This window comes from Theobroma umbraticum, unplaced genomic scaffold (genome assembly GCF_002168275.2).
Source record: "Theobroma umbraticum cultivar Fairchild unplaced genomic scaffold, ASM216827v3 scaffold_56.0, whole genome shotgun sequence".
Taxonomy (NCBI): Eukaryota; Viridiplantae; Streptophyta; class Magnoliopsida; order Malvales; family Malvaceae; genus Theobroma; species Theobroma umbraticum.
Window position 1 is genome coordinate 12,287,479 of NW_018397256.1, and position 26,823 is coordinate 12,314,301.

A 26,823-nucleotide genomic window follows, 5' to 3' on the forward strand; every position below is an offset into this window, starting at 1 on the left:
TGTATTATTGAGATTTTAATATGACAGTAATTGGTCTCTTTTTATAAATTTAAACTTTTGAGACAATTAACCAATATTAGAAGCGCATACATGGCAATTAATCAAAGTGTATATTCTTATATTATTTTTAAAAATATTATTTATAATTTTAGATTCATTTGATAGTATTGTAATATTAATATGGATTGTGAAAGTAACATGTGATTATATTATTTAACCAAGTATATAATGTTATTATTTATTAAGATATGTCGACCTTTTAATATTAATGATAATTTAATTAATAATAATAATAATTAATTATTAAAAATAATTTTTTTATTAAAAATAAAATATAAAAATTTAATTGAATATGATGAAAGAATAAAAATTTATTTAATTTTTTTGAATAATTTATGAGTTTTTTAAATAATATACATATATTTTTTTACTTTTTTTGTAAAATAAACTATCCAGTGAAAAAAAAGAAAATATCTCAAAATGTTATTAATAAAAGAAATATTTTATTATTGTCGAAGTATAGAAAGGAATTATTTTGTTGACAAAAAATAAAATAAAGATTGCTCTAAACTATTATCACTGCCGCCACACGTAGATTTGGAGATGCTAAGAACAAAGACGTCACAAGCGCACATATAAATACGATTATAATTAAGAAGAGAAAGGAGTTTACCAAATCCATCGGAGAGAAGAGGGAAACTGAGCGTGCTATTCGCTAGGGTTTTTTTTTTTTTAATTTTTTTCCTCGCCAAGAACAACAGAAAGAACAAGAAGCTAAAGCAAACACGCCTCACTCTACGCCTCTTCTGAAATCGTAAGTGAATTTCTCGCCAACCTCTCTCTCTCTCTCTCTCTCTATTGAAGATTTGGATAGCTATTGCTCACGGCATTGTTTCGCATGAAATGAGTTTAAGGTTTTATTGCGGCTTTTGGCTTCCCCTGGAAAGTAGTTTCTGGAAAATGTTATAGTAAGAAATTGTTTTCTTTGCAATCTTTGACGATTTTTTTTTATTTCGAACTTTATTGGTATTTAATTTTTTCATCGTGTAATTAATTTTGGGGAAATGATTTATTTGCATGATAATGGTTAGTCTCTTTTGTTATCTTTTAACAAAATACGTAAATGTTTTTCCATAGAATTGCAATGCCGTTGTTGCATGCTAAATAATTCCACTCTGTTATCTTATTTCCAGGTTTTACTACTCTGGTCAAGGAGAGGCCTGCTATGAGAGTATGGTAGAAGTTGATGAAGTCGAGAATCTTGAATTTAAGTGGGGTAAAAAAAGAGGAATTGGTGGCAGAAAGAAAGATGTTCAGTTTTATGAATCATTTACTTATGATGGTCTTGAGTACAACCTTTATGACAATGTTTATCTTCACAAGGAAGGTGAACCATTGCCTTATCTCGGCAAACTTATAAAAATATGGGAGAATCCTGATAAATCAAAGAAAGTGAAGGTTTTATGGTTTTTCCAACCTTTTGAGATCTCAAATTTTCTTGTGTTTGAATTGACTCATTCGAATGAAGTATTTTTGGCATCTGGTGAAGGAGTAGGCCTTGCCAACGTTAATCCCTTGGTAATTGGAATTTTATAAATTGTTTCAGTATTTGATCGTTCATTTTCAGGGTGCTAATGTTCTATACCCTCTGCAGTTATTCGTGCACGGTTACTTGTTATGTTACAGTCTGATTTCTGAGTTTTGGTATTGACTGACAGCTAAATTTTTATGCTTTCTTTTGCTCTTTATCATCGGAAGTATTTTGAGCTTGACAATTTTGAGGGGTTTTTGGTTTTCCATTCATCTAAACAGTCAACTTTTAATTTCCCTGTTTTGTAAGCTGTTAAGATTTTGTTAACAATTTGCTGGAAAATGCAATTTCAGGAAGCAATTTCTGGCAAATGCAATATAGTTTGCATTTCAAAGGATAGCAGAAACCCAAAACCCTCAAATGAAGAGCTCCAAATGGCTGACTTTGTGTTTTACCGTACTTTTGATGTTGGGCAATACTTTATCTCGGATAAGATAGGCGATAAAATTGCCGGAATTGATGGTATTTTTTTTAATCATCTAACACTCCTTCACAGCAATTTCTAGTTTAATTCTGGTTAATTTGACTGTTGAAATTCCTTTTTTTTTCCCTCAAATGGTTGCAGTTAAATTTATCTTTAACCAAGAGGGTTCTGGGAAGCCCTGTTCTGTTTGTAATCTTGGTATAGACAATGCACATGCTAGGGAAAATGCTATGGCAACAAATGAAAGGGATATTTTGTGTAAGCTAAATTCAACTGATGATCAATTTCTTGAAGATGATGAACAAGAGGAACAAAACCCTGTGGTTGGAGAGAAGCTTGCTGCCAATGATAGACAAGAGAATACGTTTATTTGTAAAACTACTTCTCCTAAAGTTGAAGAAAATTCAGATGTAAAAGTGCGATCAGTTAAACCAAATTTCTTCCCAGGAGAGAAGCCTGTTTCTGTTGTAGCTACCGAGTCAAGTGAACTGACCAACATCAATGATAGACAGGAAAATACTTCTGGTGAGAAGATAGATTTGAGCTGTAATGTTAAAGAAAATGCAGACTTAAAAGTGTCGTTAGTTAAACAGGAAAGCACTGCTAGTGAGCAGATAGGTAGGGTTGGTAAGTCTTTTGTCAATCAAGTCAAAGTTGATGAAAAGTTAAAATCAACTAAGGATTCAGGTGAGGTAGATGAGAGGCCACAGAAGAAAGCAAAGCTTGATAGTACTGTGAAAGTGTCCACTGACAAGAACATGAATAAAGATTCAAGTGAGGTAGATGAGGGGCCACATAAGAAAGCAAAGCTTGCTAGTGCTGTGAAAGTGTGCAATGACAGGAACATGAATAAAGATTCAGGTGAGGTAGATGAGAGGCCACATAAGAAAGCAAAGCTTGCTAGTGCTGTGAAAGTGTCCAGTGACAAGAACACGAATAACGTGCTTAACCCAAACCATGATTTTGATGGCTATAATTCAAAGCCTTCAGTGCTAAATTTCACTGCTTCTGAAGATAAATCAAGACGTGCTATAGATACTCTTGGGACAACTGGAAACTCTTCCAAGAAGGTGAAGGTTGATGATAAACTCACAAAACCTACTAACAGCAAGCAGTCCAAAGAATGTCCTGCATGGCCTCCAAAGGGTGGCATCAAAACTGGTGATAAAGCAGTGGGAGTTACCAGGAGGCCTGATTCTGTAAGTGCTACTTTGGGGTTGCCTTCTCCTTTCCTTTCCTATTCTTGTTTCCTAATCAGTTTCATTTTAATAGATCTTATGTTAAGGAACATGGGGTTCTAATGCATATGTAAGGTATAAGCAAGGAGATTGGAATGTATCTGATAAGAAAGATGTGATTACTTTGCAAAATTTTAACAGTTCTTTTCCAAATATCTTAATTTGGAAATTATATTGTTCTGAAGTAATAGTTTTGTTGCACTTTTGGTATTATTATATAGATGATAGATAAATCTTATGAAACTCAAATTTACATGGAAGAATAGTGTGGTCTCATGTGAATTTTTTGCTACCTTAGTTCTTGTTTTTACTCAAATCCCTCTTTTGGATGAATAAGTTTTATTCGGGTCTTGCTCATTGTGTCCTGGTTGGTATTGTGCTTGCAAGTTTCTGCTTTCCCCCTTTTTGTGGATGAACTTACTATTGACCTGATATCCCAGTTTCGTTCTCCATGATGTGAAAAATTCTTGTGGAGATGTGATTTTTCCTTTAGTTCTTACAATATATTGTTTATGCATGCTGACAGGATAGGAGCAAATGGTTTGCAGAACTTGTAAGTAGTTCTCTGTCACTCTTGCATTTGTTTAAATTAGTTTCAGCAGTCCACTTTGACAGTCATTGCACTTGTGAAATTGGTCTACTATCTTTAGACTGATCTGTAAGTTACCTCATACAATGTTTCAGCCTTGGGAAGAAAGAATGCAGGATGCACATGAGCATGGAAGACTTGTCCTGTTTCAAAATTTGGATCCATGTTGCACTTCAGCGGAAGTGGAGGTAGTATCTATATTTTGAATCAAAAGTGATTTTGTTGTGTTTGGTAGTATTTCATATTTCCATGCATACATATTTCTCTTTTTCTTTTCCTCTTCCTATGTTTTTGCTTTGTTCTTTTTTCTGCTTCCATCTGAAGAATTTAGTTTTATATTTTAGGATATTGTTTGGAGTGTCTTCAAGGAAACTTGCAGAGCAAAGATGGCGCAGCGGACTGCATACTCTAGCACCCATTCTGGTATAAAAGCATCCTATATGCAACTTTGATGATTTGAAAAAGTGCTAGAAAACAGTTTTCTTCCCTTGGAACTATCCAAAAGTAATACGGTGGCCTTGGATAGTTATCTGAAGCTTGAAATGAAATATTGCCAAATTTATAAATATCATATGATATTTTGTGTATCTAGAGGTCCTGATATAGAACTCTGCTTTTTCCCTGTTAAGACAAGATATATAGTCATATTTCTGATATGATATGTCAAACAAGGTGTCAGAACAGGGAGATGAGTAAGGCTGGCCTGAGTGTTGTGCTGAATGCTTTTGTTGTTTGCCTTCGGTGTTTTTTGAGAATTTGTTGTGTTGTTGTGTCTGTGTCATATAATCTTCATGTCCTATGTCCCTGTTTGTGCTTCCTATCCTAGTTTTTCAAAATACCAATACTTAAAACCTTATCTATAACTAAAAGGAACCTCTTTTGGTCCCTCAAGTATAGCAATTATTGATGCACTGTGTATACATGTTGTAGCTCAAGCTTTGGCTATATTCAAAACAAGTGAAGTAGCAGAATGGGTTGTTACAAAATTGGATGAGGGATGCTTGTTGCTACCGAATCGGAGGTATGGGTGCAACCATAATCAATCAGTGGTGTTGTGCAAATGTAATCATTGTCATTACTCCAGTTTCATGCTTTTTGACTAGTGGCTTCAACTGCCATTGTCAAGTAATGCCGTGGCTTGCTAGTACTCATGTCAGTTAGAGTATGTTGCATGAAGTACTAGTATGCCCCTTACAACCCAGATGTTGGGTTTGAAAAGTTTTATCTTCACAACTTACTAGAGGCATTTTCATTTTCTTTTTTATTGTTGTTTTTTCATACGACCTATGCGTTCTTGATCAGCTTTTCTGTTTCTGCAATGAAAAGAACTGGTTTAGGTCTTCTGGGTACATGATCTCATTTTGTGGTGTGTGCACAATCACCTCTTTCTGTTTGCTCATCCGTGGCTCTTTCAATTGTGTAATTTGTTATGTATCTTGCCTGTTTACACCATATTGTTAGTCTATGCCGGTCCCGTTGTATGGTAAATTTCTACCGTATTCATGACATTGAGATCAATTTATGGCATTCAGAACCGGCCTTAGGAGCAGTTAGGATGCTCCATGTTTGCTTTTTATGTAACTTTATTTCTTGTTGTGTAGGCCACTTGTTGCCAGCATGGCAAATCCTTGCTTTCCAAGGAAGCAATCAACATTTGTAGGCCATCTCATTCTTGATAAACTCAAACCCCAACGGGAGATGGTACCTGTTTCTCCTCTCTTTCTCTCTCTCAGGTTATAGGTGTTTGATTGATGTTATAACATGGTTGCTAGGTTACACACACCTTCAATTTTGAGTTATTTGGTGATTTCTTTTTCCTTTTCTATATCTGTTAATTGGTTTCTGGGTGTTCCTTTTTTTTTTTCCAGAAAGAAGCGGTATCTACTTCACATTCTTCCCAGCCTAACACACTTGAATATGATATGGCAATGGAATGGTGCTTGCTTGTAGAAAGATCAGATCAGTTCTGGAAAAGATTATATAAGGTCTTAAATTTCTGTTCTTTATTTGTGCATCTGCCTTTCATGGTTTGTGTCTGGTAAACTGGGTATTTTGAATATTTTAGCGACAAGGGGAAGAGCTGGAAAAACTGAAAGCTAAATTTAAGTCCAAATGAGTACTAATAGTATTTGGCTTCCCCTAATTTTGGTAAGTAATTCCAAAACAATTGACTACCCGCTTCTGTTGTAAGAATATTTTGCTTTCCTTTATGAATGATATGGCTGCTAATGTTCTGGACAGTGTGTACTTTTGAACCAAAAGGAAGCCTTTTTGTGAAGCAAAACCACCAATGTGGACTTTTTGTTCAGACCATCCGATAGTATGGTATGTTCTCTAACTAACACATCATTTTCTTTATTTGTTGCAAATCCACTATACTTATCACTTCTTTTGAAAAATATTTTCCAGTGGTCAAGCTGGTGGAAACCTGATTCCAACTCTGTTCTCAGATGCTCTCCAACCAGGTTATGTTTGCTGGAACTGATAGAATATGCACAATCAAAGGCCCAATCCCGTCTTTGGCAGTGGAGGCAAATTTTGTGATGAGCAGGTGTAAATATAATTCTCTTTTGCGGCTCAGTTTTAGCATGATGTGCTAATTCCTTATACATACATACATATATATACATTTACGTGTATATATGTATATACATATCCTCGATTAGGCACAATTTTGTAGAATCCATTCGTGTTGTCCTCTTTTTCACTTGGAGAGGTTTTACTAGCCCTTTAGTTATGTTTGCATGTGCCTATTAACTTCGATGCCGGGATTAAACTAAAATATAATGCTTAAAATCTTTCCAAGTTACACCAATTATGGGTGGGAACTTTCAGGGTTAATTCTGATATAAAATTGGCTAAGTGAACGTTTTCAAATGGTTGCTGTCGGGGGAGTTGGGTAACTTTAGAATTAGAACTGAGAGCAGTTGCTCATCGATTGAAGAAGGGATGCAGTTTTTAAGGGTTGGGTGGTTTGATTTGGACATCCCTACTACCGAATTACCTGTATGCGTTTTGTCGGTCTTGCACTTTTCGGTAGAAAGTCGACAGTTTAGATATTGTTAATGGCTTATTTAAAGGGACACTTGACATTGACTTAATTTGCAAAGAAGAAACTCGAGACAACGTTGGTTCATTGATTCTCAAGGTCAAAAAAGAGAGCAAGGCGGTGCGCTTTTAAGACAATGAACGTGGTTCAAGACCCAAAAGGTCAGTCTTTTTCTTTGAAAAATGGTGTTTGGGGGCCGAATATTTCGAACTGTCTTGCTTATAATTAGTATGTATTAGACACCGGCCGGATGGCATCTAGTGCCACAAAGTGCCCAATGCATGCTGTTCTTTCCTTGGACAGAGTTTCATAATTCCACTTCTTATAAAAAAATGCATAATATTGGAAAATTTTCATGAATTATTTTAAAAAAATTATTTTTATTGTATTTAATTAAATATATTTTTATAATTAATTAATTGATATTAATTAAAATGTGACTTGTTATTTTATGTTCATGGTAATGCTATTAATATCATGTCATATAAAGTAATGATATTTTGTTTAATAATATATTATTTGATTTAAAATAAAAATAAAAATATTTAATTGAATATAATAAAAAATAATTAATTTAAATATTTTTAAATAATTTAATTTTTTTTTAAAAAATATTAACCCAAGTTTTATCATTCCATTTCACGACCGGTAAAGAGTAATCCAAGAAGTCTCAGCGCACCAAATCGTAATGCCCAATGCACGGAGATTATTCGTTGTTAAATTTTAGGGTAGTTTGCTTGGATCTGTTCCTTAGTTTTTATCTTCTCTTTATGAACCATTTATAGTAATGGAGGCCGAAAAGCACGATGAAATGGGATTACAGAGCAATTTAAAACCGTCATGGGTCATCAGAGCCGTCCATCAAGGGGATTCGATGCCAGTTGCAGGACATAATCGAGAAATGAAGAAAACGACGTCGCAAAGCTTTAAAAAATGTGACCGTTAATTTAAAAAACAGAGAGACAAGGACACCTCGTAATCAATTACAGCGAGTACCAACGCATGCCCCACTCTCATCACTCCTCTTTCCTTTCTCTCTGCTGCGTGCCTCCTCTCTGCACACCTCTCTGTACAAGCTTGGCAGTATTCCACTCTCTTTTCATGCTCCACCTCATTCCCATCTCCCTCTTCTCTCCCCCCACCAATCCCTCTTCTCTCTCTCACCTCCAACCCTGACTCATTTCCTAACCAAACCAAAACAAGAAAGAGTAGTAAGAGAGAAACCGAACCACCGCACCGCTCAGTGTTCACTCCTTTTCCAAAAAAAAAAAAGGAAAAGAAAAATGGGTTGCGCCCAGTCCAGAATAGATAACGAAGAATCGGTGGCTCGTTGCAAGGACCGCAAGACCTTGATGAAAGATGCGGTTATAGCTCGCAACGCCTTCGCGGCTGGTCACTCTGGCTACGCCATTTCCTTGAAGAACACGGGCGCCGCCTTGAGTGACTACGGGCACGGAGAAGCTGCAGAGCCTCTCGAACACCAACACCAGATCCCTCCTCTTGACTCCACTCCTCAGCCGCCTCCACCGCCTCCTATGATTGACAACCTGCCTCCGCCGCCTCCACTTCCTAACTTCTCTCCTAGCCCCGTCGCCTCCATCAAACGCGCCGTCAGTATGCCTGCTATGCCCGTCAAGAGTCGTAAGGAGTTTGATTCTTCCCTCGCTATTGAAGAAGAAGAGGAAGAGGAAGAAGAAGAGGAGGAGGAGGAAGAAGAACATCATCTAGGCAACGAGGAGCGTGGAAATAATAATAATGAAGATTTGAGAAAAGATTCAAGAGGACCCCACAGGGAGGAGATAACCCCACCAAGGACTCCGGAGAACAACAATGTGGGCCACCAGCCGCCTCCAATGCCCGAAGCTAAAAACATGGCTTGGGATTACTTCTTCAGGGTGGACGAGAACATGGCGGGTCCGAGCTTGGGTTTGGACAACATCAATAATGAAACTGAGACTACAAATGCTGATGCTTTAGAGAAGAATGTTGGTGTTCGCGTGGGGTTTAACGGCCACGGGGGCGTTGATAGTGAAATTGAGCCGAAGACGCCGGAGAGGCCGGAGGAGAAGGTGGCGATGCCTGTGGAGGTTGATGATAAAGGGAAGCAGGAGGTTCATATTGAACATTCGAAAACTGCTCCCGCAGATTTCAGGGGAGTGGTGAAGGCTGTTTCTAGTGTGAATATAATGCAGGTTCTGAATGAGATTGATGATCATTTCTTGAAAGCATCAGAAAGTGCTCAGGAGGTTTCTAAGATGCTGGAGGCTACAAGGTTGCATTATCATTCCAATTTTGCTGACAATCGAGGTAATTTGCTTGTTTTGCTGCATTGCTTTGGTCGTACGTTACATAGATTGTTGTTAATTTGCTAATAAGTTTTGGCTGTGAAGAATTTGAGTTTTTTCATGGTTGATGTCCTTGGTTGTGTTCGATCAAAGCAGGAATTTGTCAACATCTTTTCTGTGAAAAATTGAAGCTTGAAGTCTGTTGAGATCTGAAAAAAGAAAAAAAAAATTGTAATTTTGGATCATTTAATGGGCTTTTTGTGTTGGGTTGGGTGGCTTTACATTTAGATCTTGTTGTCCTTTAGCTTTATGTGAGAATCTGACCTTGACCTCAGATCTTTTTGCTTTATTCTTTACAAAAAAATAAGCGGCTATATTTTTTGGGGGTCAAATGGAGCCTGGTTGACTATTCTACAGTTACCAGTATTTTACTCGTGTTATTTCATAGGTGATAGTCATCACGTTCCCAGTAGAATAATGCACATTTAGCTTTAAAAGTTAAAAACCAATTCTCTGTCGGGTTGATATTTAAGAATATGTGTATCAAGCTCACAGAAATTATGGATTTTGGCTCATAATCTTGTTTTTTTAAGTTGTAATTGCAGTTACAATGACAAATGCTTCAATGTATTATATGACATATATTGATCATGTTTGTGATCCTGTTGACTGCAGGACATATTGATCATTCTGCAAGGGTCTTGCGTGTCATTACATGGAATAGGTCTTTCAGAGGCATGACAAATGGTGAAAATGGGAAGGATGAACTTGATTCAGAAGAGTATGAGACTCATGCCACTGTTCTGGATAAGTTGCTGGCATGGGAAAAGAAACTTTATGACGAAGTTAAGGTATATTTTAAATCTTGGGTTTATCTGTTTTTTCTTTTTCAAATTATATGGCCCGCTGCATACCATGGCAATCTATATTGCTTCCTCAACAAACACCTTTCTCTGTAAATTTGGATTAATTATACCTATGTAGATAATAGCCATGTCATATTAAGTTCCCTGTCAATCAATCACAAAGCTAATTTCTGCTAAATGAATATTTGCCTAAATGAAAGATCATTTTAATTTTAATATTGGTAGGCTATTCTTTTTCTTGTATTTGACCTTGTTCTGAATCTTATGAAAATTTGGTCCCTGTTATAGCAAGGAGAGCTGATGAAGCTTGAGTATAAAAGGAAGGTTGCTTGGTTAAACAAGCAGAAGAAACGTGGAGCTAGTGCTGAATCATTGGAGAAAACAAAAGCGGCTGTAAGTCATTTACATACGAGATACATAGTTGACATGCAGTCCATGGATTCAACAGTATCAGAAGTTAACCGATTACGTGATGAGCAGCTGTATCCAAAACTTGTTGTGCTTGTTCATGGGTAAGTTTTTCCTATGAAAATATCAAGAAAGCCATGTATTGCTTCTAATTTTGCTGTATAATATCTTTGATGAAGAGATTATGCTTTCTTTGTATTTGGCATCTTTTCTTCATCAACTTATCCTCAATTGTTTGTGTTGCTTGTATGTGTTGCTTTAAGAAACCAACTTATCACCAATGACTTTTGCTGGTTTTGATCATGTACCCTTATTGCACTTAAGTGCGTGCAAATCTTGAAGTGAATTTGATCATGACCCTGAAATTTGACATCTGTATTGCAGGATGGCTAACATGTGGGCAAGTATGTGCATACATCATAATAGCCAGCTCCAGATTGTTGAAAAGCTTAAACCTCTTGACATTGCTCATGCTTCCAAAGAAACAACAAAGCACCACCATGAGCGCACCATCCAACTTCACAGTGTTGTCCAAGAGTGGCATTTACAATTTGATAAGCTAGTGACTCATCAAAAGCAATACATCCAAGCTCTCAACAGCTGGTTAAAGTTAAATCTCATCCCTATCGAAAGCAGCTTGAAAGAGAAAATCTCATCTCCTCCACGTGCGCAGAATCCTCCAATCCAAGCACTCCTCCATGCATGGCATGACTATCTTGAAAAGCTTCCTGATGAGGTTGCTAAATCCTCAATCTTGTCATTTGCTGCTGTGATAAAAACCATAATTATTCATCAAGATGAAGAGATGAAGCTAAAAGAAAAATGTGAGGAAACTAGGAAGGAATTTTTTCGCAAGAGCCAGGCATTCGAGGAATGGTATCAGAAGTATAAGCAACGGAGAACTGCATCTGATGAAATAGATGCTGAAAGAGGTGAAGATGCGAATGCAAAGGATCCTGTCTCAGAGAGGCAATTTGCGGTTGAGAGCTTGAAAAAGAGGTTGGAAGAGGAAGTCGAAGCCCACCAAAAACATTGCATTCAAGTGAGAGAGAAGTCTCTAGGAAGTCTTAAAATTCGCTTGCCTGAGCTATTCCGGGCTATGTCAGACTATTCTCGTGCCTGCTCTGATGCTTATGAGAAGTTGAGAACCATCACCCTTTCACAGAAACCAAATGGTGCCCCCTCCTAGAGGCATCAGCTCTGTTTTGTCAGTAATTTCCCCCTAACTTGTATCCTAGTGAACTGCAGTTTTTACGCCAGACAGTAGTTCTTGGCAATGCAATGTAGCTATCTTTTATTTATTCATCGTCCATGTGCAAAAGAATTTGGTGTTATGCTCCTTTCCACTACTTTCTTCAACACGAAAGAAAAACAAAATCCACTTCATTTGATCCTTTTGGTTCGGAAATACTAGAAAATTTCTGGAGGTTGATGCGTGAAAGTCTAATGTTCTATCCACTCGGTAGGATATTCTCCCATAAATTATCAAGGTCAGAAGGATATTCAAATAAAGTAAAACTCATACTACAATCCCAATGCCAGGTTGTATACTCAAAATCTTCCCAAACTTTTCATTTGACTTACAAGTGGTTAATGATTAATTTGTTCTCAAAGGATAAGATTATTGTTTGAGTTCATGGATTTGTGTCTTAATTGTTTCAACTCATATTGAGTTCAAGCCGCGTTACCGACCCGTGCTGAAAATTGTCTCATAAGCATGCGAATATTCAAGGCATCAACAGATAACAGCCGACTGCTCGGCTCACTCGTCATGTCTAAATTTATTAATTTGTATTTTTTATTTTAATGGTATTATGTAAATATAAGATATTAATAGTTATACAACTAAATATGAATACGATACGATTAACTAATTGTGTCAGGATATTAAACATATAAACTGATATGTTTAATACATGTATAATACAACGCGACACAACTAAAACATATATTACATATGTCGAATTAAATTTATATGACATAACATAATTAAAGTTTATATAATTTATAGCATGTTTACAAGATTAAAATATAATTAAAATAAAATTTTATTATTCAAATTTATAACAAACAATTATAAATATCATAATATTTTATCAAATATAATAAAATTCAATATCAATAAATCTTTATTATTATATAAATATTAATATTTATATGAATTAATAAAAAATTTATACAAACATGATTAAATATATAAAAAATAAAAAATACACAATAATATAATTAATTAATTATATGTTAGATGAATCTTAAACTGATTTTGACATAATTATCACAAATTTAAATTCATTTAAATACGTATGGTGTCCGTATTTAATTGTCTTGTTGTATCTCGGACATGCGTCTCCCCAAAAGGTGAGCCGGTCAAACCTTCAAAGCCATAATTCTTTATTCAGGAATGTTAGTTGAGATGGTCAACATCAGGTTATTCAGGCTCCAATATACATTTACGATAGGGACATAATGTTGGTGTCTGAAAAGATGAGCAAATGACCAAAAACTTGGGTAAATAATGGGATTAACATTTTGCAGTCCACCATTCTCAAAGCAGGAATTCACTGGTCCATTTTGCAATGGAGAAAGAGATTATGTATGATGGCGACTGAATAGCTGATCAAATATAATTTCAAAACTTGATTCAATTACGATTCGAGCCAGCTTTTCAAACTTGGAAACTATGGATTTAGTGTATTTTTCTACAATTGACAGTACTTGTCAACTAAGTGTTACTGCCATTGCTTACCATTCCAATCTTATTCTATATATATATATTTGTATTTCCATGGCTGATGCAAAAACTGGCACGCCGCTGGCAAAGGAAGACTCTTTCGGCGGTTTAACTTTTGACTCTTAAAGCTGGAAAATGTGGTCCTCTCTTCTGTGGTAGCTTACCTTTAAACTCTTTCATGGCTGGAGCCTTTTAGCCTGTTAAAGTTCCTCAATTTCTCTCTCATTTCGTTCACAGGATTTCGGGTCCATCTTTTCTTCATGATTCCACCTTCACCAAACGTACGCTTAGTACATTCTTATCAAGATTTATGTTATGATTTATTATTGAAAATTTCCATTGAATCAGTTGTTCAGTTGGGCATAGCCAAGCCGCTTATGCAGCCAAGCTAATGGCTTGACACAAACTCAGAGATCAGTTGATCAGGTAAAACTTTTCTTTTTGGATGAAATGTTAAATGTACTTGGGAGTCATGAATATATACGTATACATATCATAAAGTCACGTTACATGCATTTATATAAACCTCATCTTGCTCTTACCAAAGTCTAGACCATGAGTTAAGAACCCAACAAGAAAACATAAGGTCAAAGTTTCTTCATTACTAGCCATGGAAATCAAAGGATGGCACAGGCACAACTCAGGCAGAGAAACTATCACATTAGGCCGGAGCTACAACCAACGTGGGAAAGATGCCTCGAGACCAACGTGGAGAACGTTTTGGAAGAAATTCAGAAGAGAAAGGAAGAAGATCTTCAGTTCTCCTGTTGCATTCCAGGCTTCTTATGACCCAGATGAGTATTCACAAAATTTTGATCAAGGAACAGGATGGGCAGAACCTGATAATCTTTCTCGGTCCTTTTCAGCTCGGTTCGCTGATCCGTCCAGGATCTCAAAGAAAGTTGCATTGATGTGATTAAACAAATGAATAGGAAAGTCTTATGTGTTTAGTTTATCTTTTGAGTTTGATCTTTGTAAGAATTCAACACCTCATGGTTTTGTATACAGTTTTCTTTTCTTTTCTTCTCTTGTTGCTGCTCTCAATTTTTGTCTCCGAATCATTAGTTTGAACTCTCTCTTTTCCTCTGCAAGCCCATTGGATTGAAGTCAAACAATTTCAATGGCTGTGAATTCCCAGAAATAAATGAGGTAGGCAGTCCTAATAATGAATGGTTCGTGTCATTATTTGGGTCGAATCCATGTCCTGTTTTGATCCAAAACTCATGCAAAATCATTATAGAATCAGCCATTCCAATGTGTAGTTCCCATTGCCAGGTTTTTAAGGAAACTTTAGCAAACTATTAAACCGAGAAATGTTATGTTTCTAAGCATGTTCGAGTGTTCCTCGCTCCTTGTCTTTTTCCTGTTAAATTACCCTTGTCGTTCTTGGAAATACTAAACAATTTTACCTTGGTTTATGATCTCAATGCAAAGTGAACAACACAGAGACAAAGAACAACATGGAATGTTTCCAACTTTTACTGACTCTTTGCTTTGTTCACAAGTAGATGAAGATGCTTTTGAAAGGCTTCACCGCCTCTCCCATTTTACTATTTCACTTAGTGGAAGACACCATGATAAAAAAGCAAAGAGAATCTTTGCAGTATTTAGTGTTTGTTTTCTTTATATTTTATGGGGATAGAGTCATCTAGGTATGTTTTAGCATGTTCCAATGTTTCAATCCAACTTTAACTGCTTCACGTTGTTTAACAGTGATTTTGCACACACCCAAATCTCCATAAGCTCCAAAGATATCTCTAGAACTGGAAATAACCAAAAGTAAGAAGAAACAATTCTCAAAAACTGCGTGGCATTGACAGCGCTGGGCCAGCTTGACGATGGATCCCCTTGAAGCCTGTTGTCAGCCATTAAATTATGCCTCAAAAGTCTAATCAAGGAAAAGCCAGCAAGTTTTTTCCTTGTACTAAATCTAAAAATCAATTAAAAAAACGCAAGATGATCATTCACTCATTGTAGTTAAAAGGATTACTTTCTATGTGCAAAGATTCTCCAAGCAGGGGTTAATCATGCCGTCTTTATCCTGCAAATCTGTGTTGGAATCAGTTGTTGATTTCTTAACTCTCTGTTACACTTCCTACAAATATTAAGTCCTCAAGGATTCCAAGGGAAAAAGCAGGGCAACTTTAGTTTCAATTTGCAGTCTAAATGAATTTATTTATCACTAAATTGGTAGCGTATCACTTTAGAATCATGACGCCAACTTAATTAGAGCGTACTATAATGATAATTATATTCCCCGGTAACCGCAGCTTATGCCTTTGTCTTTTGGTGACCATGAAATCTGGATTCTGCTAAATGTGAACAGTGTTGCATTGACTCGAAACTTGGGGCGGTGGTCTGCACAGTCAGTGATGGACCCAGAGCCAGCCTCAACCTCTCTTGGTGAGAGACAATGCCCTCAGGAATGGGTAGACATGTAGATGAGTGCCTGAGTCCCATCCCATCATCAATTTACGTTCAAGATGTAAAACGATAAGCCTCAAATAAGTGCAAACGTTTGCGGTTATTGTGAAGTAAAAATCACAATCATAAGAACTTAAACTTGGAAATCAACTAGCATTAGTCATTGACGAGATATTGCCCGAGAAACCATCAGCAACGAAAGCTGCACATATTAAACAATGCTTATGACTTACTAGAAAAAGTCTAGAATCAAGTGGGGATGCAAAATGTTCTCATCATGTGGCGAGGACAATGAGCTCGAGCTATCGATCTTCTTCTCATACCCATAGGCCGCAGCATTAGTTGGAAGACCGTCATGAAGCACGTTCCAATTTCCGTACAGAAAAGCTTTATATCCCATTTAGAGTAGCTGCAAAACCATTTGCTGACTTTATGGAAAAGTGCCCAATTGCCCATCACAAAATCCACTGCCAATAATCAAATCCTCAATCCAAGCACTTGCCATGACAGAAAGCACATTATCTGGCAAACAAGGCCTCAAACATGTCCATCACTAGCGCAATGATCTGAAACACTACAGGAGCAGATTGACAATGGGGCCTTTTCCAGCATTAGAAATTTTTGGCAAGTATCTGGACTCGGTAAATAAATAAACTGTAACAGGATTTCAGACTAGGTCTAATATCAGAATGAACAGCAAGGTCACAGGCGGCAAGGGAAAATTAATTGAACCTGATCGACTACCGCAGTAGAATAACCATTGAGTTTTTTGAAGTTGAACCTCATGGTAAAATCGCTGAAGCAAGTTTGGGTACTCATGCTCATAAATTACCATTTAGCCTGACCTCCACCATCCAAAAGGAATAGGATTAAACAAGCACAAACATGTCTAATGAGAATTCTAGACATTGATCACCATTTATGTAGAGACTCTACTTACATTTTTCCATCTCTCTAGTAACATGTGACAGCCACTATGAGAATTCAGCTTCGAGCAAGTACATGAAATTATGGGCAACCAAGAATATTTTCATCAATATATAAAACAAAGTTATGTCAAAAATTCATGATTTATTCATAATAAAAGGGTTTTTAAGTTACAACACTACATAATTAAGTGGTTAATGAATGGCAATATCCATGTTTTCTCTCAACAAAGGAATGGGGAATTCCTGTTAAAACGGTTTACACTGCAGCTGGCTTGCTGGACCCATGCTTACATGTAACTCCTTGGTTTTGATTCTTCAACTCATCTCCAGCCACAAGAAAGAATGCAGTGTGCCTGCAAAAACACATTATAATGTCTCATGAATTTTGAACAAGAACAAGACAACAAGCGTCCAAACACAGAGGCAAGTAAAGCACAAATATTAGCACAAGATGGAAAGAAGATAAAACATGTACCTGAAAAAATTCATCATTTTGATTTTTGAATCAGCATCAATGTCTGGGGTGCTCTCTAATGCCTTTTCCATATGATGCAACCATCTCTCCGCAGCTTGATGCGTAACCGGAAATGGTCTGTGACGCCCGATCAATGCAGGATGACCTGCCAAGGCATCACAAGGAAAGGTATGAAGAGCAAAATAAACGCCAGTCCAAGAAATTGTTAAGAGAAAGACTAAAAGACAGAAGCCTTATTAGCATCAAGTAAGTGGTAACAAGAAGTTGAATTCCCGTAGCCTCAAACTTTATTCTCTCTGTTATTACCCTAAGGACAACATCTATAGGGGTGCTTTATCCTTCTATCACTCTCATATAAGAGAAGAATAAGCATAAAGCTATTAAAGACAGTAAAAAAGTAAGGCTGCACCTAATGTTATCAAACACACCTAATCGTCAGAAGTATGGAAGTAAAATTAAGGCAATGATCTCCCCTTCTTCACCGTACGTCTCACAATCGAATTCAAGGAGAACATTATGCAACAGCCAGAAGATTATAGGTTGCAATTTGCTCGAAGGTTGTGAAGTCAGTTAAGCATACAATTTAGTCAAATAAGATCTATTGAAAAGGCCACACCAGAGTGTGATAGACTCTACTTTTGCCCAGTCTGATCTTGGTATTCCAAAACCATCAAGAAGAACACCTAGATTAGCCCCATGAAGAGTTCAACTTACATCTACTGTTGAATAGTTGAATCCCATATTCCAATATTTACTCTAAAAATGGTTCCTTTCAGTTTTTCATTCTTAAACTAAATTTCAACTAAAGGTAACAAACACAGTACAAACGAAACGGAAAATTTGCTAACCTTTCCTCTGAGAATAAAGAGGAGGCCCTCCCATTCGTTGCACAAAGAATTCATATTGATTCTGAATGGCTTCTTCTTTCTTGGAATTAGCAAATATTGATCGAAACCACTCCTCTTCATCATCGTACACCCTAATTTCCAAGGCAACCAATCAAAAAACAAGATCTTGATCATAAAAAACCCAGTTCAAAAAGACAGTAATAAGCTTCAAAAAGCCAAAAAAAAAAAAAAAAGAGTTACCTGGTGTAAAAATTGGTGGAGAGGTTGATGAAGGTTTGGAGTCCCAATTTCTGGAACAAATTCGTATCATCAATGGCAAAGGCATCGGCAGGGTCAACGCCACTCCACTCGGAAGCCTTTTCCTGCAGTGACTGCATTTCTCTTTGCTTTTTATTTTGTACGTGTTCGGTCCGAAGGGCAAACCGACGAGCAATGGAGAACCAGTTGAGTTCCAGTACTTGACTACTTAAAGGCGGCTCGTGGTGGTCGCGTGGTAGGAACGCTCCTTTCTCTTTTTTTCTGGTTTTCTGCCTTTTATTTTGGGTCGTTGGATGCGTGACGAAAACGTGTAGAAATCTCAAAATCTATGTTTGGGAATGGGCGAAGAACTGTGGGCTGTGACTGGTTTGTCTCGGGCTGATGGTTTTGGGTTGCTTTTGTTTATTCTTTAAATGAAACCCATGCTTTAGCTCATTATGTCGATAACATGGGATGGACCAACGTCGGGAGTTCGGATGCGACGCTATTGGTTAAATTTCACATCGAATCTAGAACCAGCATCATGAGCATATCAGAATATCGGTATCAACTTTCACAAGTGGTTCCTTAATCCCTTAACTTTAGTCAATTAATTTAAGCTAAATTTAAATATTTTCAATAATTAACTTATATTCCTTTGTTATATTAATAGTACCTTAAATAATTTTTTTTATAAATTATACTGTAAATATCAAATTATGACTTATAATCGAATTTAAAAACTACCTATCATGAGTTTAGATAATAATTCGAGTATTTTAGAAATAATAGTGTTCACGTAAAAATTATAACTCTTCGATTACTGAATGGATCTTGTTATTAATAGAGCAAATAGAGATTGAAGAGATTATTTATATTTTTTTGGATATTATCGAATGAATGGAACAACTTAATTTTCAAATAAAAAAAATGACAATTTAGAGAAGCAAATATGTCTACAAGAACTAATGAACTTGAGGTGAGGAATGTTGTTTGTAAATAGAGGAAGCCTATTGATATCAAAGTTAATGTTGATGTTGTCATTTTTATAGCTAATGGGTTAGCGAAATTTGGTGCAGGTTTCATAGTTAAGAATAACTATGGTATAATGGTGCTTGCTGAGTTGAATGTGCAGTCACAGAAGCTGTATATTGGTGAAGTTGAGCTGAAGGCTTTATCCTGGGCATTAATGCTAGATGAGGTTGAGATGGATTGTCAACAGGTTGTCAAATGGGTGGGGGATAGGTGTGATACGGGTAGGTTAATGGAGATGTCTCACTGCAAACAAATAAATTATTGTTCAAGCAATGCAAATAGGGCCACCAAATACTAAGAAGGGTATCTTATTATGGAATAGTTATATTTTGTTGATGTTAGTTGGATTAAGATGACTGTATATTGGTTGTTAGTTTTTGTTCCAATACGCAAAAGGTGTATGTGAATTTAGCATCATGGGATATTACGAGTCTAAGTGTTGCAAACTCATAGAGGCCCATAGAGGCCCAAAAGGAAATTTCTTAGCCCAAAAGTGAAAACAGTTAGAGACTTAACCGCCATACGCAGAGAGAAGGAAGGGCACAACGGAGATATATTACAACGGGAAAACGTACATACGATTAACAAATTCGCGCAAAAATCCCCAATCGCATAGAGAGTAAAAAAAGCCCTAACCGGCTAACCGCCTCTGTCCTCAAAGAAAAAAATTCATTTTTAAAATCTCCCGACTGCTTTCCTCTTGGAGATACACTAAAATCTGTTGGAAGTTTAAAGATTCTGTGTTTGCAGATATATAAAGGGATCCATTGCCAGGAGTTTAAACGATGGTAATTGAAGTGGAAGAGATGGAGAAGGCGCGAACCAGGAAACGGCCTCGTCTTGGGTGGGACGTGGCACCATCTGGGCCAGAGGTTGGTTCTTCATAAAGAAAAAAAAAAAAACTAGGGTTAGGGCACAGCCAGAGCAAGAAGGGAGAAAGCTAACCCTATAAGGCTAAAGTTGTTTTCTTGGATTTGAAATAAAAAATCTGACCTTTGTGGGGTTTGTAGGCGCAACGAGCTCTGGTGACTGCTCGACGTTCGTCGCCGCCGAAGAGGGATGATGATCACGAAGGCCATTACGTTTTTAATCTCGGCGAAAATCTCACTTCAAGATGTAAGCTTTTTTTTTTTTGCACCTTAATTTTCAGTTTTTTTTTTCTTTTGCATATGTTTAGGATTTAATTTTTTTATTAAAATTTGGTTTATTAATGTTTTGTCAGATAAAATACTTAGTAAGATGGGTGAAGGTTAGCTGTCAAAGTGCTCTGCTCTGCTGTGAGATCTTTTAATTTTTGTGATTCTGGTTGTGGCACATTTCAGCAAAAAATTGCTAGTGTTGTAGGCACATTTGGCCGAGTATTGGAATGTTGGGATCGTCAAACGCGAGAGTATGTTGCAATTAAGGTAGTTAGAAGCATACGTAAATACCGTGATGCAGCAATGATTGAAGTTGATATACTTCAACATCTTGCTAAGAATGATAAAGGAACCTCACGGTACGTGTATTACTAATTTCAGTTTATAGGTATTGTGTCTCATCTCATCATTTGCTGTTACTGACTCTTTTGATCTCTTCTTGCAGCTGTGTGCAGATTCGAAATTGGTTTGATTACCGCAATCACATTTGTATCGTAAGTATTAAACTTCTTTAACCATTTTGTGTTTCTTTTCATTCATGCCTTTTCTTTAAGGAAATTATGGAACTCGTAACATTATTTTAAGTAAGAGGTTAACTTAACATTTTGCTATGAAAGCTGTGGCTGAAGTGTTGAAGTTGCTTGTTCTCTTAGTATGCATGATGCGTCATTCCTTCTTGGTTTGCTGTGATTCTTTTCAGGAGAATTAGTGGATGAGTCCTTATCTTTGTGCTGTGAATGAATGAAATAGTTAAATCTGTTACGATGCCTTTGTTATTGTTTGTTTGTGGACTTCATTCATGTAATTGGGACTAAACACAAACCTTCCTGTGGATGCATTTTAATGGTGTTATCAGGTGTTTGAGAAGCTTGGGCCAAGTTTATTTGATTTTCTAAAGAGAAATAAATACTGCCCATTTCCTGTGGATCTTGTTCGGGAATTTGGACGTCAGCTTTTGGAATCTGTAGCATGTGTGTGGATTGTTCTTGGTTCCTATTTTATCATCTTTCTTTTTCTTACCAATCACCCTGTTCTGTTTTTTGGCCTCTTTTGTTTGTTCAGGGGTAGCATCGGGTTATGTATTGTGTCCCTTTTGTTTAACAATTTTTTTTTCTATGCTTTAATATATCTGGCAGATATGCATGATTTACGCTTAATCCACACTGACTTGAAGCCAGAAAATATTCTTCTTGTATCATCTGAATATGTAAAGCTTCCTGGCTGCAAGGTATATGGCCTTTTATAATAGACAATTTATGCCATTTTAGATTTGGGTACAAACTCAGTTATGACAATAAAAAATATGCTTCGAATGGTACAGAGGAGTTCTTCAGATGAAACGCATTTCAGGTGCTTGCCAAAGTCAAGTGCCATTAAGCTGATTGATTTTGGTAGTACTGCATTTGATAATCAGAACCATAGCTCCATTGTTTCTACAAGGCATTACAGAGCCCCTGAGGTTATTCTAGGTAACCAATTATTGTGTTGGTAGATTCCCATTGTTTTCTTAATGTTGTGTTCTAATTCCAAGCATGGAAGCTATTGGGTAGTCTCTCTTCTGCTCTCTTCCTCCTTTTTTCCAGGGATAGGTAGAGGAAATCACTTTTAAATGATAATTTTCAGGTGCTATTTGGGTAAGCCTTTCAAGAAAGGGTATTCGAGGACCACATTTTTAGAAACTAAAAGCAACAATACTAGATTGATTGATTCCGTGGTTCCTTGAAAATCCTAATTGGAAATTGCATGAGTCATTTTCCTTTTGAATTTTATGTCTTTGATTATGTCTTATTGATTTCAGTTGGTGTCTGGATCTTTAATTTAATGTTTGATTCTCTATTGGTTCCTTTCAATCTAGCTTGTTTCTACATTTGCTTTAAAATTATTTTGACACCCTTTTACTGTGCATTGTTTTATCTCATTTCATATCTTATTTTTGATGTATTTTTAACTACATTGATACAGGTCTAGGTTGGAGTTTTCCATGTGATCTATGGAGCGTTGGTTGTATACTTATTGAACTCTGCACGGTCAGTCCTGCATTGTTTCAGATGCATTTAGCTTCATTCAGATGTGGAACATGGGATCTTACACTGCTTGAATTTTGTGCAGGGTGAAGCATTATTTCAGACCCATGAGAACTTGGAGCATTTGGCGATGATGGAGAGGGTATTAGGACCTCTTCCTGAGCACATGATTGGAAAGGCCAAGTAAGTTATGAGCTTACTTTGGATCTCATAATTAACTGATTGTAATTGCATGACTCACCTTATTTTGGGTTTAATACAGTCGGGGTGCTGAAAAATATTTCCGAAGAGGCTCTAGACTAAATTGGCCTGAAGGAGCAGTGTCTAGGGAAAGTATTAGAGCTGTTAAGAAGCTTGATCGTCTAAAGGTCAGAGTCCCTTTCATGTGTCTGCTTTTGATAAGTATTTATCCTTTCAATGATATTAACACCCTTGTTCTTCACCACAGAATATGGTATCACAACATGTAGAGAGCTCAAGATATTCACTCGAAGAGCTGTTGGAAGGTTTATTGAAATATGATCCATCTGAACGTCTCACAGCACATCAAGCTCTAAATCATCCTTTTTTTAAGAATCCAAGTTAAGTGGAAATAGTAAATCAATGATTTCATAATGCTTGGGATATCTGAGTGACAAATGGCAGAGGCCACAAATTTTGAGATTCCATGTATGTATGTTAATGTTGGTTTTAGTGAAAATATAGAAGTTGCATCTGTTGTGAAGTCCTCAATAGCCCGGTAAGGCTCGTCTTTGAATTGTTTAAAAGCAGTGCTTAAAATGGAAGAAAAAAGAAGTTAGCTTCATTGGGGGAAGTAAAGGTAGGGTTCTGTCTGAATTTGTTCACAAGAAGTGCACAAAATGGAAGAAAAGAGGAGTTCATTGAAGGGAAGCCAATTATTACCCTTTCTGTTAAACATCAGATGAGCAATTTTGTTGTACAAATAAAATTTTTTTATTTGATTCAATCTGGAGAACAGTTCGGACTTTTTATTGTTTCTTTCTTATCAGTTTTTTTTGTTCCTTTTCGATCAGTTTTATGTTGTGGGGCATGGTTCACATTTTATCTACTTTGACCCCATCAGGAAACCCTCATTGGATTTTATAGTTTGATCTTATAAAAGCGATTTATAGATCGACAATGGTGTGAACACTGAAATATTCGGTTCTACTTTAATAATGCACAGATAATGTGAGATTTATAATGTCAGTTAATGTAAGATTTGTGACTCAAATCGTGACTCCCCACTCCATCTCGAGACCAAAGAGATTTTGAAACCAATGAATAGGTCAGCAATGCCAAAACAGAATCACCAATAATCTCTGCAAGAACACAGGCCGTCCTTGAAGTGGTGAAATCTGTTAGCATCCCTCACCACGAAAACTACCTTTAGAATCTTCGACAGACACTTGATGAAATCGTGACAATCCCCACAAATTCTCAAGTTCTTGAAGACCCGGATCACTCTTCCTTCATCCCAGCCCCCATGGAGAAGCGCCAACCCAATCGCCAACTTCTCACTGTGAACTCTCAAGCTCTCTTCCTTGGACTCCTCATCTATATCACGCAATGCAAATTTGACCCCATGAACATAACCCATTTCTTGTTTCATCTTCTTCTCCATCTCTGTCAGTACTACATGAATTTTCTCCATCAGCGGGTGTGTGTTGTCCCCGCCGTAGAAAAAGTGCAGCTCCTTGTCAATCTCCACCCAACTACGCCCTGCCTCTTTCCTCAACCCCTTTGTTTTCGCCAATTCTCTTACTGCTTCGTAGTCCTTCCAATAGCCAGCCTCAGCATATATGTTTGAAATCATCACATAATTGACAGGGTTGTCGCCATCCAATGTCAACAGACTTTTGCCTACTTCTTTCCCCAGTTGCAGGTCTCCATGTACTCTACAAGCACCGAGCAACGTTTGCCATATCCCTACATTCGGCTTTAAGGGCATGCTTTCGATCAGGTCCTTGGCTTCTTTCAAGCGTCCATCTCGACCCAGAAGGTCAACCATGCAGGCATAATGCTCTATCCCCGGCTTGACCGATCGATTATGACACAGCTGTGAGAAATATTCTTCACCTTCCTCAATGAGTCCAGAATGACTACAGGCTGAGAGTATAGCCAAGTAAGTCACCGCATCAGGGTCGATATTATCCAATCGCATTTGGTCAAAGAAACGAATTGCCTCTTTGCCCAAACCATGCTTTCCAAAGCCAGTGATCATAACCGTCCAAGAGACCACATTTCTTGCTGGCATTTCATTGAAAAGTCTTTCTGCCTCATCTAGTATTCCACACTTGAGATACATATCCACAATTGAATTGAAAACAGATATCTCTAAACCATAAGGAATCTTAACAGCATATGCATGCATTTGCTTCCCTTGCTCCACAAGCGCAAAATCAGCAAACACGCCCATCATACTTGATAGAACAAACCCATCCACTCGCATGCTGCTGTTTTGAAGCTGCCTAAACAACTCAATGGCCTCTCCCAAGTTCTCTTCTTGAGCATACCCCAGAATTAATGCACTCCATGATATTACATTCTTCTCCCCAATCTGATTAAACACCCTTCGAGCCTCAACCAAGTTCCCACATTTCACATAAAAATCGATGAGAGAACCAGCAATGGCTGCCTTAGCTGAGCATGGAAATCCACTAGTGATCAAATAACCATGAATCACCGATCCTTCCCTAATCTTACCAAGACCACTACAAGCTTTCAACATGGTTGTCAATGTATACTCGTCCAGGATTTCTCCATTTTCTTGCATTCTATGGAACCAAACTAAAGCTTTCTCACCCTGGCCTGCAAGTGTATAACCTGCTATCATTGTGTTCCAACTTATTAGATTCTTAACCGGCAAAACATTAAACATCTTCGCTGCTTCCTTAATTATTCCGCATTTTGAGTACATATCAACTATTGAATTCCCCACCACAGGGACACTTTCAAAGCCAGATATTACACATATACCATGAATTTGCATTCCAATCTTAGGAACATGCAAAATCCCACACGCTTTGAAATTCGTGGAAAAAGTAAACTCATTTGGCTTAACACATAAGAATACCATCTGACAGAAAAGTGACAATGTTGCTCTGGCATTAGCATTCTGTAAATGGCCACACATGAGCGCTGTCCAAGAAACCACATTTCTGTCAATCATTCTATCAAACACAAGACAAGCCATGTCTATTTCATCACATTTCGCATACATACCTATAAGATCATTGCTCAACATTAAGTCAAAACCAAATCCCATTCTCAAAGTAGCTGCATGAACCTGAACTCCTTGATCAAGCAATGAGTTTTTTGAACAATATCTTAAGAGATTGGCTAATCTCTGCCTCTTTCTCCAAATAGGAAACAACAATCTGGTCATTGATTACCCTGCAAAACAGCACTTCAGTTCAAGCCCGATCTTCAGTGAAAAACCTGTGTACCCATGCCGCAAAACTGCGTGAGCTTAGCGGGATTGAGGAAAATTGATGCCCATGAGTGGTTTCTTGGAGACAAAAATGGTGGTATGCAGGAAAAGAGAAACTTACGTTTGTAGTAAAATCATGTGCTTGGATCACTTCTCATTCTCTGGGTAACTTCCATAAGCACATATATGGACTAAAGCCGCAATCTTTGTTAATATAGTTATGTTTGACGCAATGACTCATAAAGATTCCACGTCTTGGAATTGTCTCACTTGTCAATATGGGTCCATTAGCATTAACTATGAAACAGAACAAGAGCCTTATCTTATAGCAGGACCCCAATTCCTAGTATCTGGAAAATCAATTCACGTACCATACAATTGCAGTGTGAGAATTACAAATATGCAAACCGATACTTTATTGAATATAGTTTGTAATATAAAAAAAATGACTCACAAGTACACAAAAGAATATCATTCTTGATCTATTCAGCTCGGAAAAGTTTGGTGGGGAGCTAAAACATACAACATAACACTTAACACACAGCGAAACTAATCAACAGAAATATGCTTGCTGAATTGCTATGTGAAGGAGAGTCCACATATGACAATTACTGCATATACACTGCAATCCATGAACACCGCATCAATCACCTTCTGCGCTACCAATCCAACCTCCAAAGTCTTGCTTAATTGCTCAGCCCAGTTATTTTCCTCTGTGGAAGCATTCTTGTTCTCTTCTCTGATAGCTCTCTGAGAACCTCCATGATCACCAACAAGAAGTCGTGCAATCACCACCGTTAAATTGGTTAGCAAAATGAAGCAAAGAGGCCTAAAGCTAATAATGCTCCCTAAGAATCTGTTTCCTAGAAAAGAAAATCCCAAATGTGACAATATGACTAAAATAGCCACAGTTACTGAACATAGACAGCGTGTCTTCTCAGACGCATCAATGGCAGAACTTATTTGCCTCGGAGTGACAAAATTGTTTTGTTGTGTCCGTGTTTCTGACTGCTGTTCCAATCCTGAAGTAGAACTAAATGAACTTTGATCATCCAACAAAACTGGCAATGAATTAGCCTCAACACTTGCATCCAAGGC

General features: G+C 37.2%; 6 protein-coding genes and 1 long non-coding RNA gene across 11 annotated transcripts in view; 4 read left to right on the forward strand and 3 right to left on the reverse strand.

The window, feature by feature from the left end:
• The first annotated feature begins 582 nt into the window (after positions 1 to 582).
• On the forward strand, positions 583 to 7,767 carry LOC110410488 (bromo-adjacent homology (BAH) domain-containing protein). Of its 3 annotated transcripts, none has more exons than XM_021420208.2 (13): positions 583 to 814; positions 1,194 to 1,578; positions 1,885 to 2,053; positions 2,157 to 3,214; positions 3,780 to 3,806; positions 3,938 to 4,030; positions 4,187 to 4,265; positions 4,773 to 4,863; positions 5,444 to 5,543; positions 5,711 to 5,990; positions 6,084 to 6,167; positions 6,252 to 7,052; positions 7,677 to 7,767. In XM_021420208.2, exons 2-10 carry the CDS (start codon positions 1,234 to 1,236, stop codon positions 5,882 to 5,884), a joined length of 2,136 nt encoding a protein of 711 aa, XP_021275883.1. In that variant the 5' UTR covers positions 583 to 814; positions 1,194 to 1,233; the 3' UTR covers positions 5,885 to 5,990; positions 6,084 to 6,167; positions 6,252 to 7,052; positions 7,677 to 7,767. The 3 variants fall into 3 exon arrangements, with proteins under 3 accessions (XP_021275883.1, XP_021275885.1, XP_021275884.1); XM_021420209.2 differs by lacking the exon at positions 7,677 to 7,767 and having other exon boundaries at positions 585 to 814; positions 5,711 to 5,827; positions 5,908 to 5,990; positions 6,252 to 6,787; XM_021420210.2 differs by lacking the exons at positions 4,773 to 4,863; positions 6,084 to 6,167; positions 6,252 to 7,052; positions 7,677 to 7,767 and having other exon boundaries at positions 584 to 814; positions 5,711 to 5,827.
• Positions 7,768 to 8,041: 274 nt separating this feature from the next.
• Positions 8,042 to 11,784, forward strand: LOC110410487 (DNA ligase (DUF630 and DUF632)). The gene is made up of 4 exons (XM_021420207.2): positions 8,042 to 9,198; positions 9,852 to 10,027; positions 10,331 to 10,554; positions 10,835 to 11,784. Exons 1-4 carry the CDS (start codon positions 8,175 to 8,177, stop codon positions 11,637 to 11,639), a joined length of 2,229 nt encoding a protein of 742 aa, XP_021275882.1. The 5' UTR covers positions 8,042 to 8,174; the 3' UTR covers positions 11,640 to 11,784.
• A 1,494-nt stretch (positions 11,785 to 13,278) lies between these two features.
• Positions 13,279 to 13,777, forward strand: LOC110411417 (uncharacterized). The gene is made up of 3 exons (XR_002444757.1): positions 13,279 to 13,336; positions 13,419 to 13,462; positions 13,530 to 13,777. It is a non-coding gene; the product is annotated as an uncharacterized LOC110411417 (long non-coding RNA).
• Positions 13,778 to 16,656: 2,879 nt separating this feature from the next.
• GLB3 (hemoglobin 3) lies at positions 16,657 to 18,394 on the reverse strand. The gene is made up of 4 exons (XM_021420984.2): positions 18,098 to 18,394; positions 17,858 to 17,988; positions 17,010 to 17,154; positions 16,657 to 16,887 (listed from the first exon to the last, which is right to left on the reverse strand). The coding sequence occupies exons 1-4, from the start codon at positions 18,232 to 18,234 to the stop codon at positions 16,791 to 16,793; spliced, it is 510 nt and encodes a 169-aa protein (XP_021276659.1). The 5' UTR covers positions 18,235 to 18,394; the 3' UTR covers positions 16,657 to 16,790.
• Positions 18,395 to 19,674: 1,280 nt separating this feature from the next.
• On the forward strand, positions 19,675 to 23,304 carry AME3 (Protein kinase superfamily protein). Of its 2 annotated transcripts, XM_021419986.2 has the most exons (12): positions 19,675 to 20,001; positions 20,140 to 20,245; positions 20,352 to 20,378; positions 20,474 to 20,627; positions 20,714 to 20,762; positions 21,125 to 21,239; positions 21,405 to 21,496; positions 21,590 to 21,737; positions 22,231 to 22,295; positions 22,378 to 22,475; positions 22,555 to 22,660; positions 22,741 to 23,300. In XM_021419986.2, the coding sequence occupies exons 1-12, from the start codon at positions 19,915 to 19,917 to the stop codon at positions 22,876 to 22,878; spliced, it is 1,185 nt and encodes a 394-aa protein (XP_021275661.1). In that variant the 5' UTR covers positions 19,675 to 19,914; the 3' UTR covers positions 22,879 to 23,300. The 2 variants fall into 2 exon arrangements, with proteins under 2 accessions (XP_021275661.1, XP_021275660.1); XM_021419985.2 differs by having other exon boundaries at positions 21,125 to 21,496; positions 22,741 to 23,304.
• Positions 23,305 to 23,553: 249 nt separating this feature from the next.
• Positions 23,554 to 25,960, reverse strand: LOC110410337 (Tetratricopeptide repeat (TPR)-like superfamily protein). 2 transcript variants are annotated; one of them, XM_021419982.2, is made up of 2 exons: positions 25,847 to 25,960; positions 23,554 to 25,688 (listed from the first exon to the last, which is right to left on the reverse strand). In XM_021419982.2, the coding sequence occupies exon 2, from the start codon at positions 25,678 to 25,680 to the stop codon at positions 23,602 to 23,604; it is 2,079 nt and encodes a 692-aa protein (XP_021275657.1). In that variant the 5' UTR covers positions 25,681 to 25,688; positions 25,847 to 25,960; the 3' UTR covers positions 23,554 to 23,601. The 2 variants fall into 2 exon arrangements, with proteins under 2 accessions (XP_021275657.1, XP_021275658.1); XM_021419983.2 differs by having other exon boundaries at positions 23,554 to 25,433; positions 25,518 to 25,960.
• Positions 25,961 to 26,124: 164 nt separating this feature from the next.
• The window catches only part of LOC110410341 (uncharacterized), a 1,524-nt gene continuing 825 nt past the window's right edge, over positions 26,125 to 26,823 (reverse strand). Inside the window, exon 2 of the mRNA XM_021419988.2 lies at positions 26,125 to 26,823. This exon is cut by the window's right edge and continues 158 nt beyond it. Coding sequence (XP_021275663.1) covers positions 26,305 to 26,823 — 519 coding nt within the window. The 3' untranslated portion in view covers positions 26,125 to 26,304.

Excerpts from the sequence above, each read along its gene's own strand:
- LOC110410488 (XM_021420208.2), top strand. The coding sequence starts at position 1,234 with ATGGTAGAAGTTGATGAAGTCGAGAATCTTGAATTTAAGTGGGGTAAA. Across the intron at positions 3,215-3,779 it reads TTACCAGGAGGCCTGATTCT|GATAGGAGCAAATGGTTTGC; the intron begins GTAAGTGCTACT and ends GCATGCTGACAG. Across the intron at positions 4,266-4,772 it reads ATACTCTAGCACCCATTCTG|CTCAAGCTTTGGCTATATTC; the intron begins GTATAAAAGCAT and ends TACATGTTGTAG.
- LOC110410487 (XM_021420207.2), top strand. The coding sequence starts at position 8,175 with ATGGGTTGCGCCCAGTCCAGAATAGATAACGAAGAATCGGTGGCTCGT. Across the intron at positions 10,028-10,330 it reads AACTTTATGACGAAGTTAAG|CAAGGAGAGCTGATGAAGCT; the intron begins GTATATTTTAAA and ends TCCCTGTTATAG. Across the intron at positions 10,555-10,834 it reads CTTGTTGTGCTTGTTCATGG|GATGGCTAACATGTGGGCAA; the intron begins GTAAGTTTTTCC and ends TCTGTATTGCAG.
- GLB3 (XM_021420984.2), bottom strand. The coding sequence starts at position 18,234 with ATGCAGTCACTGCAGGAAAAGGCTTCCGAGTGGAGTGGCGTTGACCCT. Across the intron at positions 17,155-17,857 it reads TCTTTATTCTCAGAGGAAAG|GTCATCCTGCATTGATCGGG; the intron begins GTTAGCAAATTT and ends ATGCCTTGGCAG. Across the intron at positions 16,888-17,009 it reads AAAATGATGAATTTTTTCAG|GCACACTGCATTCTTTCTTG; the intron begins GTACATGTTTTA and ends GTGTTTTTGCAG.
- AME3 (XM_021419985.2), top strand. The coding sequence starts at position 19,915 with ATGGTAATTGAAGTGGAAGAGATGGAGAAGGCGCGAACCAGGAAACGG. Across the intron at positions 20,379-20,473 it reads ACTTAGTAAGATGGGTGAAG|GCACATTTGGCCGAGTATTG; the intron begins GTTAGCTGTCAA and ends CTAGTGTTGTAG. Across the intron at positions 21,497-21,589 it reads TAAAGCTTCCTGGCTGCAAG|AGGAGTTCTTCAGATGAAAC; the intron begins GTATATGGCCTT and ends CGAATGGTACAG.
- LOC110410337 (XM_021419982.2), bottom strand. The coding sequence starts at position 25,680 with ATGACCAGATTGTTGTTTCCTATTTGGAGAAAGAGGCAGAGATTAGCC.